Genomic DNA, 19,537 nt, shown 5'->3' on the forward strand with positions numbered 1-19,537 from the left:
ACTCTGGGCCCCAGATTCTGGTTGGCCTGGGCCTGGCCTTGCTTAATGAGACCTGACCGGACCTGATATGCAGGCAGCATCCTTCTCCTGGGCAGAGGGAGAGTGCTCTACTTCCAAAAACCCAAATCCCTACTTGGCTTAATCTAAGCACAACAGCCCAACAAGGTCGCTTCACTTACTCTGTTCTGATGGATATTCTCTGGTGGGGAGATAGACTGAAGGCCGTCTATTCTGTAGGAGAATCAGCAAGAAGGAGATTAGGAGCCAGTGGTAATGAGGAATTCCCAAAGCCCACGCCCTTCCCCTTCCCATAACCCCCCAGTTCAGGTTGGCACTCTTGTGTTACTGGGGAAGAATGTGATGCATCCAAATGTAGATACTTGGAATTAAGATGGTCAGGATTCTCTCACTATAGAGCTTTATCAAATAGGAGAGTTAAACAACATATTACATACCATCTAGTTCAATTCCTCAATTCACAGAAGGGAAAACAAGTTCTGAGGGAAAAAAGCTTTTGCCCAAAGACCACCCCCTGAGAGTCCACATCCAAGCTGGGCCTAGAGCCTGCTGTCGCGACCCTAAGGTGAGTATCTCCTCCCACCCTCCACCCTACTCCCACCCCACCGCCCACAGTGCTGTGTCTTTGCTGTAGGTGGGGAAAACACAGGAAACAAAGCAGAAGCTACAACTAACCAATGCCACAGCCGTCCCATATGCCCTCCATCCGAGCCAGTTCTGAACATCACTCCAAGGTCCCACTGGCAAGGGTTATCTCACTCCACAAAGTCTCTAGGAACACTACCCCACCCTTCAAAGTTCTACTCACCGAGGCTTTGCACACAGAATCAGCATGAAATCTACTAAAATTGCTTTTGTTGTAGACGGGTAATCCTTTCAAAAAATCTGCCTGAAAAAGACACAAGAAGAGATCCTGTAGCATCAGGAAGCGGCAACGGACAGAGTGGCCAGCAAACGGAGAGTTGCCCAAGCTGAGCAGAGGGTGACCTCCAGGGCCTCAGGATGGGTTAGTTCCCCCAGCAGGGCTCATGCAGATGAAGATCCAATGCTGCCCTTTGGCGTGGGTGAGAACTGTGATGATTCCATCCCTCCCCAGCAGCCAGGACCCTTCCTTTTTGGCTTAGAATCTTTCCATGAGAGCAGACCCACAAAGGCCATTCCGTGACCTTCCCATCGACTATTCTTTCCTCCCACCCTGAGCAAAAAAAAGTCATTTGCACCAAGAACAGGATTTATAGTTAGGGGATCTGAGATCACCATGGAGAATTTAGAGGTGGGAAAAGGCCAGAGCCAGCAGGGCAAGCAGCAGCTAAAAAGACTGTTCACGGTCCTCTCTCCCCTGATCTCAATCCAGGGCCCTCTTCTTTTCTTCTCATCCCCATCTTTTTCTGCCCCCTTTCTTCCCTCTCCCTTCTCCTTTCCTATTAGAAAGAGTGTAGGAGTGAAATCCTAAGCCCGAGGTACAAGGCCTAATTACCACTCATCAGTTTACCTCTCAGGACTATAAACTGGGAATAATACTTGTACTGCCTGCCTCACAGGATGACAGCAAACAAAGTATTTTGAAAGGTGCTACAGAAATGTTATTATTTCAATTCTCCCTCTGTTTATACCCCAGGATGAGGTGTGCTAAGCTCATTGGCAGTCCTCAGGCTGCCCAAGTCCCACAGTGGGAGCAAAGACCACACTGTGTGTGGCCTGTAAGCACCATTGGGAACAATGCCCATCCATACTTGGATCATTTGAAGAAGCCCCCTGAAAAGAAAGTGCCCCTCCCAAAAAAAGCAGACTGCTTTAAGAGTTTCCTAAGTTGCCGTGGCTAAAGTAAATGTTGACCTAGTGATGAGCCTCCCCGCACTTAACTATTACTTAAATTAATCCTCTGACAACAGACATATTGGTGGTCACCAGGCCTATACACAAAGCCTGCCTCTGTTGGCACAGACTGAACAGCATTTGGTGAAAGTCCTGAGAAAAAGTACAGGGCACAAGACCTGTGTTCAAATCCTGGCTCTGTTCCTGACTCCTTAAGTGACCCTGGACAAGTCAGTTTCTCCGGGCCTTTAACATTTTGATTAGCTGATCTCCAAGGTCTCTTCTAGATCTGTATCATAGGCTTTTAGGAATTACCCCTTTCTATGCCGGGAGTTACCTACCTAACCACTGCTCTTATCAACAGGAACTATTGACAGAGGTTACATGGTTGAAACAGTCTTCTGCAACTGCTTTCCCTAGCTCCCAAAAACAACTGGAAATTTTATTCCCTCACCTTTTTTTTTTTTTTAAGTGAGGCAATTGGGGTTAAGTGACTTGCCCAGGGTCACACAGCTAGTAAGTGTTAAGTGTCTGAGGCTGGATTTGAACTCAGGTACTCCTGACTCCAGGGCCGGTGCTCTATCTACTGTGCCACCTAGCTGCCCCTATTCCCTCACCTTTTTAAGAAGAAAGGAAAAAGTTTCCTGTTCTAAGAATTTTAGCTTCCAAAGGAGGTTGTGAGAGAGATAAGTCAAAGAGTAGCCAAGGAGAGGGAGCAGACATCATCCTTGCTGACCAGTTACAGATTATCCTTAGAGAAGATAGCTTGGGAGAAAAGGAGAGACCAAGATACATGCAACTGAATGGTCTCTGATCAGCGTCCAATCATACGGGACAAACCACTATCTCCTCCATGTTGTTCAGTGGACGCACTGTGGACAAACACAGAACTGGTCCTTTGCAAAACAGGCAGAGATGCAAGAGCCAAGTTCTCATTTCAGCTCTGCCACTACTCTAATAAGACACTTAGGTTTTCTGTTTTCTTTTAGCTTACTCCATCCACTACTACCAGGAGCAACCAAGTTGCATAGTGGATGGAAAGCTGCATTTGGAGCCAGGAAAACTTGAATTTATATCCTGTAGGCCTCAAATTTACTAGCGGTGGCTATTTTCTTCTCAGTTTCCTCAATGCAAAGAGGAGATAATAACAGAACATACATACCACCTTTGTGGCCACAGGTAAATCACTTCCCCTCTCTGTAAAGAGCAGAGCTGGGGTCTGAAACCTGGTTCTTTGGCTCACGGCTAAAACTCTTTCCTTTGTACCAAAAATTCAGCTGCTCTCAGGACAGGGCAAAGCAGGTCTCAAGTGACTACTAAGAAAGCTAGCTGGTTCATCATTTAGCTTAAGCTACAAATGAGAGACAGAGAAATGAAGGGGCCTTACAGACCATTTAAGAGTGTATGTATGTATACATGTACATGTATACATATGTGTGTATGTATGTATGTATTTAGGGGAAGCTAGGTGGCACAGTGAATAGAGCACCGGGCCTGAATTCAGGAGGACCTGAGTTCAGATCCAGCCTCAGACACTTGACACGTACTAGCTGTGTGACCCTGGGCAAGTCACTTAACCCTCACTGCCCTGCTAAAAAAAAAAATTGTATGTATGTATTTAAAGATGAGGTTTACAGCACATTTTCCTCACCATCACCTTCCTGTGACACAGGGTAAGAGCAAGTACTATTGGGGGCAGCTAGGTGGCACAGTGGATAAAGCACTGATCCAGAATCCAGATTCAGGAGGACCTGAGTTCAAATCTGGCCTCAGACACTTGACACTAACTGTGTGACCCTAGGCAAGTCACTTAACCCTCATTGCCCCACCAAAAATATATATATATTATTATGCCCATTTTAGAGATGGGGATAAGAGAGATATGGTGACCTGCCTAACCTGGGGTCACAAAGTGTTGGAGAAAGGCCTAGAATCTAGGCCTCCTGATTATCAGGCCAGTGTTCTTTCCACTCCACCATCCTCGAGATGGTAAAAGGGAGACCCAAAAAGGAGGAAGTGATTTGTTCAGGATCACAGAGTCAGTGAGTGGCAGGGTTGGGACTATTATTTGGGTCTTTGCATTCTCATGACACAAGGTCCTTTAAGGTAGAAAGAGCCAAGTTCCCTCACCATGGTGTCCACAAGGCAGGGCTGCCAGTGGGAGTTCAGCAAAGCCTACAACACAGGGCCTGTTAGGGGAAACATTTTCCATTAAACATTTCCAACACCACCAGTGCTTCCTAGCATTGGCTTAAATGGGCCTTGTTCCAGAACAAGTATGAGAGGTCTGGAGCTCAGATGCTTACTCACAACAACAGCAGGAACTCCATTAGGCTGGTACGTTCAGTTAAATCCCACCATCTGTATTGGAAATGAGGCATCAAGTCTGAGAGGGAAAACCAGGCTTCTGTATACAAAGCCAAGAACAACAGGCTCCAGGAGCAGAGGATCTTGGTAACAATAAATAGTCACGTTTCTGTAGCTCTTTTTGGTTAGAAAACACTTTGCATATATAATCTTTCTTGACCCTCACAAAAATTCTAGGAGACAGATGGAACAAGTATCATTATCCCTTTTAAAAAATATGAACAGGGGGGCAGCTAGGTGGCACAGTGGATAAAGCACCAGCCCTGGACTCAGGAGGACCTGAGTTCAAATACGGCCTCAGACACTTGACACTAGCTGTGTGACCCTGGGCAAGTTACTTAATCCCCATAGCCCCGCAAAAAATAAATAAATAAATAAATAAAAATGAACAAACTGAGACCCAGGGAGGTAAAATTACTTACCTAAAGTCCCAGTTTTATGTGGAAGAGTCTAATCTGGTGCTTTTCTCATTACAATTATTATAGCTCTTCCAGCACAAAAGCCAGGAATAACAGGCACAGGAAGGAGGCTGAAGGGCTTATTCAACCTATTTCAATGGTATAAGTATTGTTTAAACACCTACTATGTGTAAGATACCTCCTCATTGGGGCCAGCTAGGTGGCGCGGGTAGAGAGAGCACTGGCCCTGGATTCAGGAGGACCTGAGTTCAAATTCGACCTCAGACCTTTGACACTTACTATCTGTGTGACTCTGGACAAGTCACTTAACCCCAACTGCCTCAACAACAACAACAACAACAAAAGATACCTCCTCATGAGTTAGATATGGGGGGGGGGCAGTGACTTGCCCAGGGTCACACAGTCGGCTGCCACATCTCAAATACAGTGAAATAGTGGTGACTGTCTTGGTGGCTCTCAGAAAAAAAAATTAACCTCTCTCACCATACCCTCCACAGAAATGGATTCTAGTTTGGACCTTCTTGTGAAATGACTCAAAAGGGTAAGTCATGCTGGATGGCTGAGTGGTTGAGGTGGGTGTCTGGCATTCAGCAAAGAGATTATCATCGTGTAATTAAGAGTTGCTCTCAGTAGACAGCAATATTGTTTGATGAGGAACTGTGAATGACCTGACTATTCTCAATAATACAATGATCCAAGACAATCCCAAAGGACTAGTGAAACATACTATCAACCTCCAAAGAAAGAACTGATATTGATGGAACACAGACTGAAGCATGTTAGTTTTCACTTTCATTTTTTTCCTTTATTCAAGCTTCCTTGTACAAAATGACTAATGTGGTAATGTTTTACATAATCAAATTTTGAAAAAGTCACTCTCAGGCAGGGCTCCTACAAAAACCACTGGTAGCTATATCAGAAACTCAGTAACATCGAAGTTGAAAAAGGTCTACTCTAATCAATGGAGGGAGGCAGAAGTTTCAGGGGATATAGCAAGAAGAACCGTATTTCTTAACCAAAAATTAAACACAAGCACTTTTCTTTCATCATCCTATTCACCTATAAATGCCACCCTACCCCCACCCCCATTCAATAAACTCCAGTGGGTCCCTATTAGGTCCAGGAGCAAAAATAAATACTTTTATGTGGCTTTTTTTTGGGGGGGGGGGGGGCAGGGCAATGAGGGTTAAGTGACTTGCCCAGGGTCACACAGCCAGTAAGTGTCAAGTGTCTGAGGCCAGTTTTGAACTTAGGTCCTCCTGAATCCAGGGCCAGTGCTTCATCCACTGAGCCACCTAGCTGCCCCCTTTTTATGTGGCTTTTAAAGCCCTTTATAACCTGACCTCTTCTAAGAAAAACTCCTCTCCACACACTCTACAATCCAATGTTACTAGCCTCCTTACCATTTTTTCCACACTATACTCCATCACCTGATACTCCTTTCCAAATCCACACATTTTCCAGTAGCTATCTTCTAAGCCTGGAATGCTCTCCCTAGCTTCCTTCAAGTCCTAGCCAAAAGCCTACATTCTATAAGAAGCCTTTCCCCAAAATGCTTTAAATCACTATTGATTAGAGAAATGCAAATTAAACAACTCTGAGATACCCACCTCATACCTATCAAATTGGCTAATATGAGGTGTGGGAAAACTAGAACACTAATGCATTGTTAGTGGAGTTGTGAAATGATACAACCATTTAGGAAAGCAATTTGGAAATGCTTACAGGACTATAAAACTGTGCATACCCTTGATCCAGCAATACCACTACCAGATCTATATTCCAAAGAGATCATAAAAAGGAGAAAAGAACCATCATGTACAAAAATACCTACAGCAGCTCTTTTTGGGGTGGCAAAGAATTGAAAATTGATGGAATGCCCATCATTGGGAAATGGCTGAAGAAGTTGTGGTATATGAATGGAATGAAATACTATTATGCTATAAGAAATGATGAGCAGGCTGATTTCAGAAAAATCTGTAAAGACTTATATGAACTGATGCTGAGTGAAGTGAGCAGAACCAGGAAAACATTGTATACCATAACAACAACACTGCAATAATAAACTATGATGGACTTAGTTCTCAGCAATACAACGATCCGAGACAATTCCAAAAGACTCATGATCGAAAATGCTCTCCACATCCAGGAAAAGAACTAGAGAGTCTGAATGCAGATAGCAGTACACTATTTTCATTTTTTTCTTTCTTGTGTTTTTTCCCTTTTGTTCTGATTCTTCTCTCTTTCTTTTTTTAATAAACATTTTTATTTAAAGTTTTGAGTTCCAAATTCTATCCCTCCTTCCTCCCTGAGGAGGTAAGCAGATGTAGATTATACATTTGCAATTATGTAAAATATTACCATATTAGTCATTTTGCATAAGACTTGAATAAAAGAAAAAAATGAAGGAAAGTGAAAAATAGCATGCTTTGGTCTGTGTTCAGTCAATATCAGTTCTTTCTTTGGAGGTGGATAGTATGTTTCATCATCAGTCCTTTGGGATTGCCTTGGATCACTATGTTGCTGAGAAGAGTTAAGTCATTCACAGTTCTTCAAACAATAATTCTGTTTGCTCACTCCTCGTTTCATTATACATCAGCTCACACAAGTCTTTCCAAGCCTTTCTGAAATCATCCTGTTTGTCATTTCTTATAGCACAATAATATTCCATTACATCTGATTCTTCTTTCACAACATGACTGTACTATATAACCTATATCAGATTGCTTGCTGACTTAGGGAAGGAAGGAGGGGAGGAAAAAAATTGGACTCAAAATCTTACCAAAAAAAATGCTAGGGGCAGCTAGGTGGTGCAGTGGATAAAGCACCGGCCCTGGATTCAGGAGTACCTGAGTTCAAATCCGGCCTCAGACACTTAACACTTACTAGCTGTGTGACCGTGGGCACGTCACTTAACCCCAATTGCCTTACCGGAAAAAAAAAAAAATGCTGAATACTATCCAGAAGGTTTCCCTGGTCCCCCTCAATCCTAGCATCTTCCCAATGAGAGTCCCTCCAATCTGTGTTGCATGGGGTGTTTGTTTGTACACAGCAGTTTACATGCTGCCTCCCCATTAGACCGGGAGCTCCTTGAAAGCAAGGACTGCCTTTCGCCTTTGTATAAAACCAGTCCTTAGCACAGTGCTGGTCATGAAGCAGACATTTGTTAAATGTTTTCTGACCTGATCTGCCTCTCAGAAATGGGGAGAACACCTGGGCAGAACCTCACCCTTTGTCCTCTCCTCTATGAGCCACACCACAGCAAAACTACAATACCCAGGATGCCCCCTACATGTCCTTCTCCAAAAAATCCTGTTCTCTCATCTCTGCGCCTTTGCTCATGCTGTTTCCTTTACCTGTAATGCTCTCCCTTCTACATCTCTAAACTCAGAACCTTTTGGAATTCTGCCCAACCTTCAAGGCCTTGCTACTCCATGAATTTTTCCTTATCCCCCAAATTGGAAATCACCCCTCTCTCCCTTGGACTTCATAAAACAATCTCTCTCTCATATCACGTTTTGTTCTGCATTACAGGTAATGGGTGTATGTATGTATGTATGTATGAAGGGGCAGCTAGGTGGCGCAGTGGATAAAGCACTGGCCCTGGATTCAGGAGGACCTGAGTTCAAATCTAACCTCAGACACTTGACACTTAATTAATCCTCATTGCCCCGCAAAAAAAAAAAAAAATTATGTACGTATGTATGCATGTGTGTGCGTATTGTGAGCTCCTAAGAACAAGAACCATGTCTTCCTCTCTATCTTCCCCAGAGCTAAGCATAGGTGCTGCATATAGTAGCCACTTAATAAAAGGTTTTACTGAATCTAGCTGTCTGCAATAGAGTAATACGTAGGAAGTTCCTGAGGCAGATTTCAGCACCATGTTACAGATAAACTTCCTAATGACAGCAGTTTCAAGTGAAATGGGTTACCTTGAAAGGTAGTGGGTTTCCTTCCCATCACTGGAGTTCTTTAGATATAGGAGGGATGACAACTTGTTGGGGAAGCTATGGAAGAGATTCCTGTTCAAGTACAATTAGGTCTTCCAATTCGGGGAGTCTGTAATTCTATATACCACAAATGATCACAAGGGCAAGAGACCCAGATCTGATCCTCTGGATCCAGAAGGATAGCTGTGATAAATCAATTTCTCACAACTGTCATACCTTCTCTCACATGGAAATACATTAGGCTTTGTTGCAGAAACAGCCTTTGCCTGTCCTAGAAGACAAGAATTCCCAGCCTGAAAACATAATCTAGATATCACAGGCCTCAATGAGATAGCAAGAGTTCAGTGGCCTTAACAGGAAGCAGGGAATCTTTGATTCCTGTTATCTTGCTTAAAGCAGAAAACCACAGCTGACCAAACTTCCAAGACATAATGCTGTCTTGATGGAGCCAAGACAACAACAAAATCATCTGTTTCTAAACTTAAATCCAAGAAAGGACAGTATAGTTTTTCAAAGGCTGCTATCTGCAATTCCACTTTGGTACTAGTAATATGGTTTCTTCTAGCACAAAGGACAACAGCCTGCTTTTTCTCACACTGCTGCTAAAATCATTCCATTCAGAACAGTCAGGATGAAGGATTGTGGAAAGATAGGCACACAATGCATTTTTGGTGAAGTAGTTTAATTATTACATTATCATTCTGAAAAGCAATTTGGAATTATGCAGATAAGGTGACTAAAATGTCACCCTGACCCAGTAGAATCTACTACTAGACATGACCCAGAGAAGCCAAGATAAGAAAGTCTCCACATACACCAAAATATTTGTAGCAGCATTTTTTGTGATAGCAAAGAATGGAAACTAAGTAGATGCCCATCAATTGGGGAGTGGCTAAACAAATTATGGTACATGAATGTAATAGAATATTACTGTGCTGTAAGAAACAATGACTATAGTGAAGATAGAAAAGCATGGAAAAATAATTGACACAGAATGAAATAAACAGAGTCAAGAAAACAACATATACAATGACTATAACATAAATGGGGAAAATCACCAAAAAAAAAATCAAGCAGATACTGCAAAATCACAAAGAACAAACATAGCTCCAAAAAAAAGATATGAGAAGGGGCAGCTAGGTTGCATTGTGGATAGAGCACCGGCCCTGGAGTCAGACCTGAGTTCAAATCTAGTTTCAGACAATTGACACTGGCTGTGTGTCCCTGGGCAAGTCACTTAACCCCAATTGCCTCACAAAAAAAAAAAAGAGAGAGAAGACATCTCCACCCCACACCTTTACAGAGGTGTGAGACGCATGGATGTGGTACATTGCATGTATTTTCAGACTTTTTTGATGTATTGATTGGTTTTGCTGGGTTTGTCTCATTCCTCTTTTTCTTTGAAAAATATTATTTATTACATGGGATGGTTCTCTAGAAGTGGGAATGAGAGATATTTGGAAAAATTTTAGTGATATAAAAAACAAAAGCTAGCAATAACATTTCACTTAATTTTTTTTAATTACCTCACTCCCTGGCATAAGCGGAATGAGGAAAAAAGAATATTTTCAGACCGAAAATAAAAATTACTCTCTCATATATGTGTCTGTATGCGTGTATATGTACATGTATATACATATTCATATGTATACTATACATATACATATAACATTTTGGGGTCATGGACTCCTTTGGCAGTCTGAGTGAAATCTATAGGTCTTTTCTTTTTAATTTTTTTAAATGTTGGTTACTTTTACTGAACCAGGTTTCCCCACCCCACTTTTTTTTCTTATAAATAGATCTTTTTTAAGAATAATGTTTTTCAGAAGGCAAGCTAGGTGGCACAGTGGATAAAGCACCGGCCCTGGATTCAGGAAGGACCTGAGTTCAAATTACCACCTCAGACACTTGACACTTACTTAGCTGTGTGACCCTGGGCAAGTCACTTAACCCTCATTGCCCTGCCCCCCCAATAATGTTTTTCAGTGCATGAAATAAAATACATAGTATTACAAAGGCAACCAATGCAAAGTATCAAAAAAATTAATGGATCCCAGGCTAAGAATCTCTGCTTTAAATACAAATGGTCCAAGATAATTCCAAAGGACTCATGATGGAAAATGCTCTCCACATCCAGAAAAAAAGAACTGTGGAATCTAGATGCAGATTGAATCATACTATTTCTACTTTTTTTTTCTTTTTTGAGGTTTTTTTTCCCTTTTGTTTCTGATTCTTCTTTCACAACATGACTAATGCAGAAATATGTTTATGTGATTGTACATATATAACCTATATCAGAGTGTTTGCTATCTTGGGGAGAAGGAAGGAGGGAGAAAAATTTGGAACTAGAAATAAAAACAAGTGTTGAAAGTTATCTCTACATGTAACTAGAAAATAACAAAATACTTTTAAGATAAAAAAAACTGCTTTATTTTCATTCACATACTCAACATTGAAGTACATAACTATGTTCAGAGAATTACACTAGAAAATAGGGGAGCTACAACAATAATTAAGATATGGTCCCTATCCTAAATAATCCTGGAGCAGAAAGAATGATACAGATACAAATAAGCAGACATGGGGAAAAATGCAGTCTTAATGATTTCCAATAAAGATTTCCTCCCAGGTCTCATCATGGCACTGTGGTGATCCAAAGGCTATGTGGCCCACAGCTTAACTTTCTCCTAATGGTCTTCCTATTTCAAGTCTCTCCCTTCTCCAAAGCTGCCAAACTTATATTTCTATACTATGTCATTCTTCTTGCTCAGTAAACTACAAAACCTCCCTGTTCTTCTAGGACCAAATTCAAGCTCTGTTGTTTGGCATTTAAAGTCATTTCCAACTTAGCTCTAACTTTCCCTTATAGCCATATTAATATTACTCTTAGTCTCCTTTGGAACAAGGAAAAAAATTACTTCTCAGATCTGTCGATAAGTTAAGAGTTTATAACCAAACAGAGATAGAAAGGATCATGAGAGGTAAAAGGAATGATTTTGATTACTTTTTTTACACAAACAAAATCAATGCAGCCAAAATTAGGCACAGCAGAAAAACTGGAGAAAATTTTTTCTATTAAGTTTCTCTGATAAAGGCCTAATTTCTCAAATATATAGGGAGCTGAACCAAATTTAGAAAAATAAGAGCCATTCTCCAATTGATGGTCAATGCAGTTTTCAGAAGAAGAAATCAAAATTATCTATCATATGAAAAAATTCTCTAAATCGCTAATAAAGAAATGTAAATTTAAACAACTCTGAGTTACCACTTCACACCTCAGAGTGGCTAACATGATAGAAAAGGAAAATGACAAATGCTGGCAGGGTATGTGGAAAAAATAACACACTAATGCACTGTTTATAAGAGTTGTGAGTAGAATCGCATAAAAGACTGTGGAATGGTAAACTAGTTGAATCATTCTGGAGAACAATTTGGAACTATACTCAGAGAGCTATAAAACTGTGCATACCTTTGGACCTAGCAATACCACTACTAGGTCTGTATCCCAGAGATTTTTTTAAAAAGGATCTATGTATACAAAATATTTATAGCAGTTCTTTTTGTGGTGGCAAAGAACTGAAAATCAAGAGGATACCCATCAACTGGAGAATGGTTGAGCAAGTTATGGTATATGACTGTGATGGAATACTATTGTGCTATAAGAAATTATGAAAAAGGATGATTTCAGGAAAACCTGGGATGATTATGAGACCTGATACAAAGTAAACAAAACCAGGAGAATATTGTATATAATAACTGCAATATATTAATAGTAATCATCTGAGAAAGACCTTATTTTTCTTGGGGTTTTTTTTGGTTTTTTTGCAACATGACTAGTAAGGAAGTACACATGACTTCACATGTATAATGGATATCATATTGCTTGTCTTCTCAATGGGTAAGGGAAAGGGCTGGAGAGAATTGGAACTCAACATTTAAGAAGAAAGAATGCTAAAAAAATAAATAAATAAATTGGGGCAGCTAGGTGGTCACAGTGGATAGAGCACTGGCCTGGATTCAGAAGGACCTGAGTTCAAATCCAGCCTCAGACACTTGACACTTACTAGCTGTGTGACCCTGGGCAAGTCACTTAACCCCAATTGCCTCATACAAAAAAATTTTTTTTGTTAATAAATAAATTATTTTTAAAAGTAAAAACTATATTACTTCACTTTAAATACTCTTGGTCTAAACAAAGTGGCCTTATTACTCACATTCCATTTCCCACCTCCATGCCTTTGCACACTCTGCCTCTTAGGATGCCTATTTCAGAGTTCAGCAAAAGCATGACTTCCAACATCATCATCCCAATTGCTAGTACTTCACTCCACCAAAAAAATTACCTTATAGCAATTATTGTGTAGATGATTATGTTTACATGTTCTCTCCCCCAAGCCAATCTAGTCTTTTCAAAGACAGGGACTAGGGAGGCTAGGTGGTGCAGTGGATAAAGCACCAGCCCTGGATTCAGGAGGACCTGAGTTCAAATTTGGCCTCAGACACTTAATACTTACTAGCTGTGTGACCCTGGGCAAGTCATTTAACCACAACTGCCTTAAAAAAAAAACAAAAAACAAAGACAGGGACTATTTCATTTCTTTGTATTCCAAGGGCCTGGTGAATGCAAAGATGATTGATTGGCAGGTTCTACAAGCTAGCTAGAAAGACCTGAATACGAGTCCTAGCAACAAAACTTATGTTATGGAGCTATTGGTCTTAGCATTAGCAGAGCTAAGTTTGGAGGGACTCATCACCCAAAGATTTCTTACCTAGTGATTAATTTTTCTGACTACAGAAAATTATGATTGAGTAGAGGGGGATGAGATCTGCATTAGTATAGGGAATAGCAGCTACAACAATAAAATACTAGCTCCTTAAAGTAGAGAGATATCTGGGGGCAGTTAGGTGGCGCAGTGGATAGAGCACCCGCCCTGGATTCAGAAGGTCTTGAATTCAAATCCAGCCTCAGACACTTGGCACTGACTAGCTGTGTGGCCCTGGGCAAGTCACTTAACCCTCATTGCCCCGCTAAAAAAAAAAAAGTAGGGAGCTATCTGGAAGCCTTCATGCAAGAGACAGCATTTGAGCTGAGCATGATGTGTTCATTTAGAAGCAAACCTCTTAGTTAGAAGACCAAGTGATCGTCTAGTCCAACCCTCTCAATGTACAAAGGGAGCTGACTGATCTGTTTAAGACCCAACAGCGTGTTAGCTGCAAAGGCAGGACCCACCAAGAGTTAAGATTCCCAGGACAGCCTGTCTTCTTCCACACTGTGCTACCGTCACAAAGGCAGAGACTGTATCTTACTAACTGTAGAGAACAGATAACCTCGCCCATAATAGGTGCTCAACAAATGCTTGTTAAATGGTGGGGTTAAGAGGAAGGCTAATGGCTTATTTTATCTTTACATGCCCAGCATCAGGTAGCACTCCACGTAGCAGGTGTTTCATCAAGGCTTGTTCAATCACTCTGAATTAAGGCAGGAACATATGAGACACTGGCAGCTAAGCACTCTACTGACAGAGTGCTGGGCCTCAAGTCAGGAAGACTCAACTTCCTGAGTTCAAATCTAGCTTCAGATACTTACTAGTTGTGTGATCCTGGTAAAGTCTCATAACCTTGTCTGCCTCAGTTTCCTCACCTGTAAAATGAGCTGGAGGAGGAAATGGTAAACTACTCTAGTATCTTTGCCAAGAAAACCCCAAATGGGGTCACCAAGAGTTGGATGGGACTGAAAAATGACTCAGCAACAACAACAACAAAACATGCATCATGTTTGGGGGATAATGAGTTTTTCTGTATGGTTAAAAGCAACATCTGGCTGAGAACAAATGGTGAATCCTGAATGGCAAAGCAAAAAGCTGAAACATGGCCCTTTGGAAAAGTTAGGGTGTCGCCTTCCATACTTCTGGAGCACATGGTCTATGCCTCCAAAGCAGAAATTCAAGATCCTCTATGATAAAAAGAGTTCATTCAAAGTCACTGGGGCAGGTAGGTAGAGCACGTGAATAAAGCAACAGCCCTGGATTCAGGAGGACCTGAGTTCAAATCCGGCCTGAGACACTCGACACCTTCTAGCTGCGTGACCCTGGGCAAGTCACTTAACCCCATATTGCCTCACCCCAAAAAAAAAGTCGCTGGAGAAAAGGCTGGAACTACAGCTGATATTCTCTCAAGCCCTATTACCTGGGGGAATATATGATCTAGCCAAGAATAATTCTGAGGCCAAAGCCTCCTTAGATGAAGGCTAATCAGTATACCATCCCATTTCAAATCTCAAACTACTACTACATTATGCTCCCTGCTATGTTCTAGATCAGTGGTTCTCAACCTTTCCTGTCTCGGGACCCTCTACACTCAACAATTATTGAAGACCTCAAAGAGATTTTTATTTATGCCTGTTATAGCTAAGACATTAGTAAGATTATAAAAATAGCTTCTGATCTCAATGATTCCCCTGAACAGGTCTTAGGTAACCCTAGGGAGACCCCTGGGCCACACCTGGAAAACCACTGGCATCAATAATTCTACAAATGAAATAAGAGGTACTAGTATTACACTCTCATAAGCCCAATGACATTTATCAAAGAACAGTAGGCAGTCCTTTACCCCCAGCACAACACAAACCATTAAAGGGTGGCAAGAGTGTCAGAGAAGGCAGGATTTCAATAATACTGACATTAGGTGACCTGAAAACAAGGCTACATGGGAGAAAAATTTGATGCCTCAACCATTGAGCGCCAACTGTCTGTAGCTGGGAAGCCAGAGACACGGAGACTGTGTAGAAATGCATTACTCACAGTGCTCCAAAGGGCAAGCATCGGGGAGTCATACCCTAAGCATGAAGTACTCACCACCCACCCAACTCTCTCCCCAGGCCCCGCCCCAAAGCAACAAGCAGAAGAGTAAGGCGGTGGCAGGGAGCAGAAAATGGTAAACAGGGACATTGGAGGGAATGGGCCTCTTCATTCACTGGCATCAAGGGACACCCTTCCCTCTTTCCCTCCAGCTTGGAAATCATTCAAGTGATCTGCTCCCAAAAGTGGCTGAAATGTCTGTTAAGTTGTACTGAACATAGCAACAGCAGCAGCAGCAGCAGAGACCAAGTGGAACAGAAAGATGGCAGTGTAGTTCAGAGAGAAAGGGCTAGAAACAGGTCACTTTTCTTTCACACTGAGCTTCAGGGGAGCTAAAAGGTCCAAGTTAAGCTGCTCAACAGAGAGGGCCCAACTGTAGATTCGGCTGTTTGACACCCCTAGCCCCCACCCCCAACAGAAATGTAGCCACAACCAAGCACAATAACAAAAATGAGACACCGCCCTTCCCTATAGATTCTAAGGGTATCGGTTATATGTGTGTGCGAGGGGGAGAAAGGGGTCAAGGCAGACTGTAAGACACATGAGCTGTAAAAGAGACCTTAGAAGTCATCTAGGCCAACACCTTCATTTTACAGATGAGGAAATTCAAGTCTGGAGAGGGGAAATCACTTGCCCAAAGAGTTGCAAATCCTAGAAACAGGACAGGGACTGAAGCCCCCTTTTCCCCCTAAGGGAAGAAGCAAAGGGACTGCCCTTTGGATATGACAGAAGGGGAGGGGGCACAAATGAGTCTGGTATGAACACTGAAGCTGGCGAGGAAGTGCCCCAGTGGGCAACTTGGAGTGGAAGAGGCAACCTCATTTGGTATCCTCATAGGGAAAGACTCAGCAGCAGAAAGAAAAGGGAAAAAAAAGTATTTCACGAAGAGGTCAAAGGGATGAAATACAGGATCCAGAAAAAGCTTGGGGGGGGGGGGACAACTTCCAGGCACTGAAATAGTAATGTTAGGGGTTGGGGAGAGAGTGGGGGTGGAAAAGGAGATGAACAATAAGAATAGCTCACATTTTTGTAGCACTTGGAGGTTTCAAAGCACTGTGTGGGTATATAGGTATATATAGATATACTCCCCATACATACATATATATGCACATATAAATACTACATATACATCGTTTGATACAATGCTGTGAAATGGGCCAGGGATGCTGCTATTATACTTTCAATTTACAGAAGAGGAAAACTGAGTGAAATAAACGATTTATCTCAAGGTAGTCGCAAAGCTAATTTTGTATGAGCAGGATAGCCTAGATCTTTCCGTATTCAAGTCCATTATTCTACCCACTATGCCATGCTGCCTCTCAACAAAATGGGAGAGACAGTAAAGGGAAAGAATCGGAAGGAGCGGAGGGGGGGGAGTTAAGATGAGGGAGATCGGGAGGGGATTGGGAAGAGAAGCTTATAAACTGATGAGGCTATTAGGTCTGGGAAGGGCCCGGTCTAGTGAATGGGGGAGGATGGGCCGGAGAGGAATGACAGCAGATGGGGGTCAGGAGATGGATACGGTTCTATTGGTAGAAGGGGGAGAGTGACAAGAATGGAGGAAGCCAGAGGCCCTGAGATCTCTCTAAAGAGGGAGAAGGCATGTAACGAGATGAAGGGGAAAGGAATGAGCATGAGGAGGGATTGGGAATGGGCTTTTCCTGCGGCTGGTCAAAGGGACAGAGAGAGAGAAGGTGGTTCAGGATTCGAGGGAAGGGGGGAAACAAAAAGGACTGAGGAGGAAGGTGGGAGAGAAAGAATCCAAGGGGAGGTGGGACGTGGGGGAGGGGATAGGTGTGTCTAGACTAGAGGATGAAAGATGGGGAGAGGAATGTTGGGGGAAGGGAGAGTAAAGAGGACAATGGAGGGAATGTCGAGTGTGGAGTTGGGGGGAGACCAGAGAAGGAAGGGAATAGGGGCGACAATGAAGGGAGGGCGGAGGGGGCCAGCGACAATGGGGTGTGAATGAAATGGGGGGAAAGGAGGACGGAGTGACAAAGGGGAAGGGAAACGGGAAAGTAAGGGGGAGGGGTGGGGTGTAAAAGAAGGGCGGGTGTGGGGGAGGGGCGACAATGAGAGGAGGAGGGAGGGGTGGGGGAGGGGCGACAATGGGCTAGGGGAGGGACCCGTGGCAGCGCCGGCCCCGATATGGGGGCTGCGCCCTCAGCGGCGCCCTGCCCTGGCTCCGAGCACGGGTCCGAGCCGTCCCCGTGGGCCAGGGCGCCATTTTGTGGGACAGGAATGGGTTCGGGGAGCGGAACCTACCATCTTCCTCTGCCTCTTCCTCAGCCGCCGCCACACCGCCGCCGCAGACAACTTCCAGCTCGGACGCTGCCCCAAACGTGACGCTGTGACACGATTGGTCCGGGGTTACTCCGCCCCAGAGGCTTGAGGACGTTTCACCCATCCCCATTGGCCAATACCTAAACTCGTCTATACTTATTGGATTGAAATGGAGAGCCCGCCCACCCTATAACGCAGTCCGTGCTTGGTTGAAGGCGCAAAAAACCCCGCCCGGGAGTTTGAGGGAGCAGGATTCCGGAAATGGACTGAGGAGCAGAGGTGGGGAGGGTTGAAGGACCGGGGCTTGCCTTTGAGACTCATGGGAGTTGTAGTTTAAACACCAGAGACGTGTCCTTATGGGGAGGTTTCATTGCATGGTGTCATATAGCAATTAAATTTAACAATCAATCAATAAATCCACAAGCATTTATTACGCGCTTTTGTGCCAGAAACAGTTACTGTCTTCAAACGAACTACATTATTTTTGGAGAGAAAAGATAAAATATTTACTAGATAGATACAAGGTGATGGGAAAGGGTAGGAACTAGAAACTGGATGTGAATGGGGATGAGGAAAGGCTTCCTGTGGAAGGCGGCAGAAGCCCATTCTGGAATGAAGCAAGGAGGACTGAGGTGAGAAGTGCACTCTAGGAAGGAGACCAACCGCCAGTGTGAAGGGCTGGCGGTGATTTCCTGAGTATGAGGAACAGTAAAAAGGCCAATTTGGCTGGATTTAGTGAATCAATCAGTATAGCCATTTATTAAAGCTCACGGGGTGGCAAGCCCTGTGCAAGCACTGGGGATACTTCATCACCTAGCCCCCCCCCCCTTCCCTTTCATCTTACTTCCCTCCACCTACACCATCATGCAGTGACAGCAGCCTCCTTGCTGGTCCTGGACACAAAGACAAACAATCTCGGCCAAAAGGAATTTACATTCTAAGGAGGAGACAATATACACAAATAGGTCTGCAGGAGAACCATGTACTGAATCGCTACAAGGTAACCTTAGAAGGGAAAGACAGTAACATTTGGGAAGGCTGAGAAAGACCTCCTGTAAAAAGCAGCACTGGGGCTGAGGCTAAGGAAACCAGGGAGTCCAAGAGTCCAAAGGTGAAAGGAGGGACTGCATTCCAGGCATGAAGAGATGCTGGTACAAAGGCAGAGAGAGATAGGAAATAGAGCCTTTTGGGGAAGTATGTGAAATAGGTCAGTATGGCTATACTGTAGAGCGAATGGAGGAGTGGAATTGGTAAGAAGCAGGAAAGTGGGGCAGCTAGGTGGCGCAATGGATAAAAGCACCGACCCTGGATTAAGGAGGACCTGAGTTCAAATCCAGCCTCAGACACTTGACATTTACTAGCTGTGTGACCCTGGGCAAGTCACTTAACCCTCATTGCCCCGCAAAAATAAAAATTAAAAAAAAAAAGAAGCCAGCAAAGACAGTAGGGACAAGGGGGTGAAGAGCCTTATATGCTAAAAACAACTGGTTCTTCAGCCAGGTTACACCCATGGGGGTCCCCCAAAGCTCTGTCCTGAGCCCTCCTCTCCATCTAGACTATTTTACTTGGTTTCAATTATCATCTCTCTGCAGATGACTCTCAAACCAACTTATTAAGACTTAACCTCTCACCTCACCTCTAGAGAGATAGATCTCAAATCTTCAGCTGCCTATTGTACATCTCTATATAGATATCCCAATGACATCTTAAACTAAACATGTTCAAAATAGAGCTATCTTTACCCAAAAAAAAAATACTCTCCCCTCTTCCTAACTTCCCTGTTACTGTTGAGGATACAGCAACCTCAGAGACACCCATGCTTGAAACT

General features: G+C 43.2%; 1 protein-coding gene across 1 annotated transcript in view; it reads right to left on the reverse strand.

Annotated features, from left to right (window-relative positions):
* The window catches only part of DDA1 (DET1 and DDB1 associated 1), a 29,714-nt gene extending 11,956 nt beyond the window's left edge, over positions 1 to 17,758 (reverse strand). Inside the window, exons 1-3 of the mRNA XM_043977091.1 lie at positions 17,692 to 17,758; positions 827 to 907; positions 180 to 231 (exon numbers count right to left, since the gene is read on the reverse strand). Coding sequence (XP_043833026.1) covers positions 180 to 231; positions 827 to 907; positions 17,692 to 17,694 — 136 coding nt within the window. The 5' untranslated portion in view covers positions 17,695 to 17,758. The remainder of the gene's footprint in view (positions 1 to 179; positions 232 to 826; positions 908 to 17,691) is intronic.
* Positions 17,759 to 19,537: the final 1,779 nt, after the last annotated feature.

Source organism: Dromiciops gliroides, chromosome 1 (genome assembly GCF_019393635.1).
Source record: "Dromiciops gliroides isolate mDroGli1 chromosome 1, mDroGli1.pri, whole genome shotgun sequence".
NCBI lineage: Eukaryota > Metazoa > Chordata > Mammalia > Microbiotheria > Microbiotheriidae > Dromiciops > Dromiciops gliroides.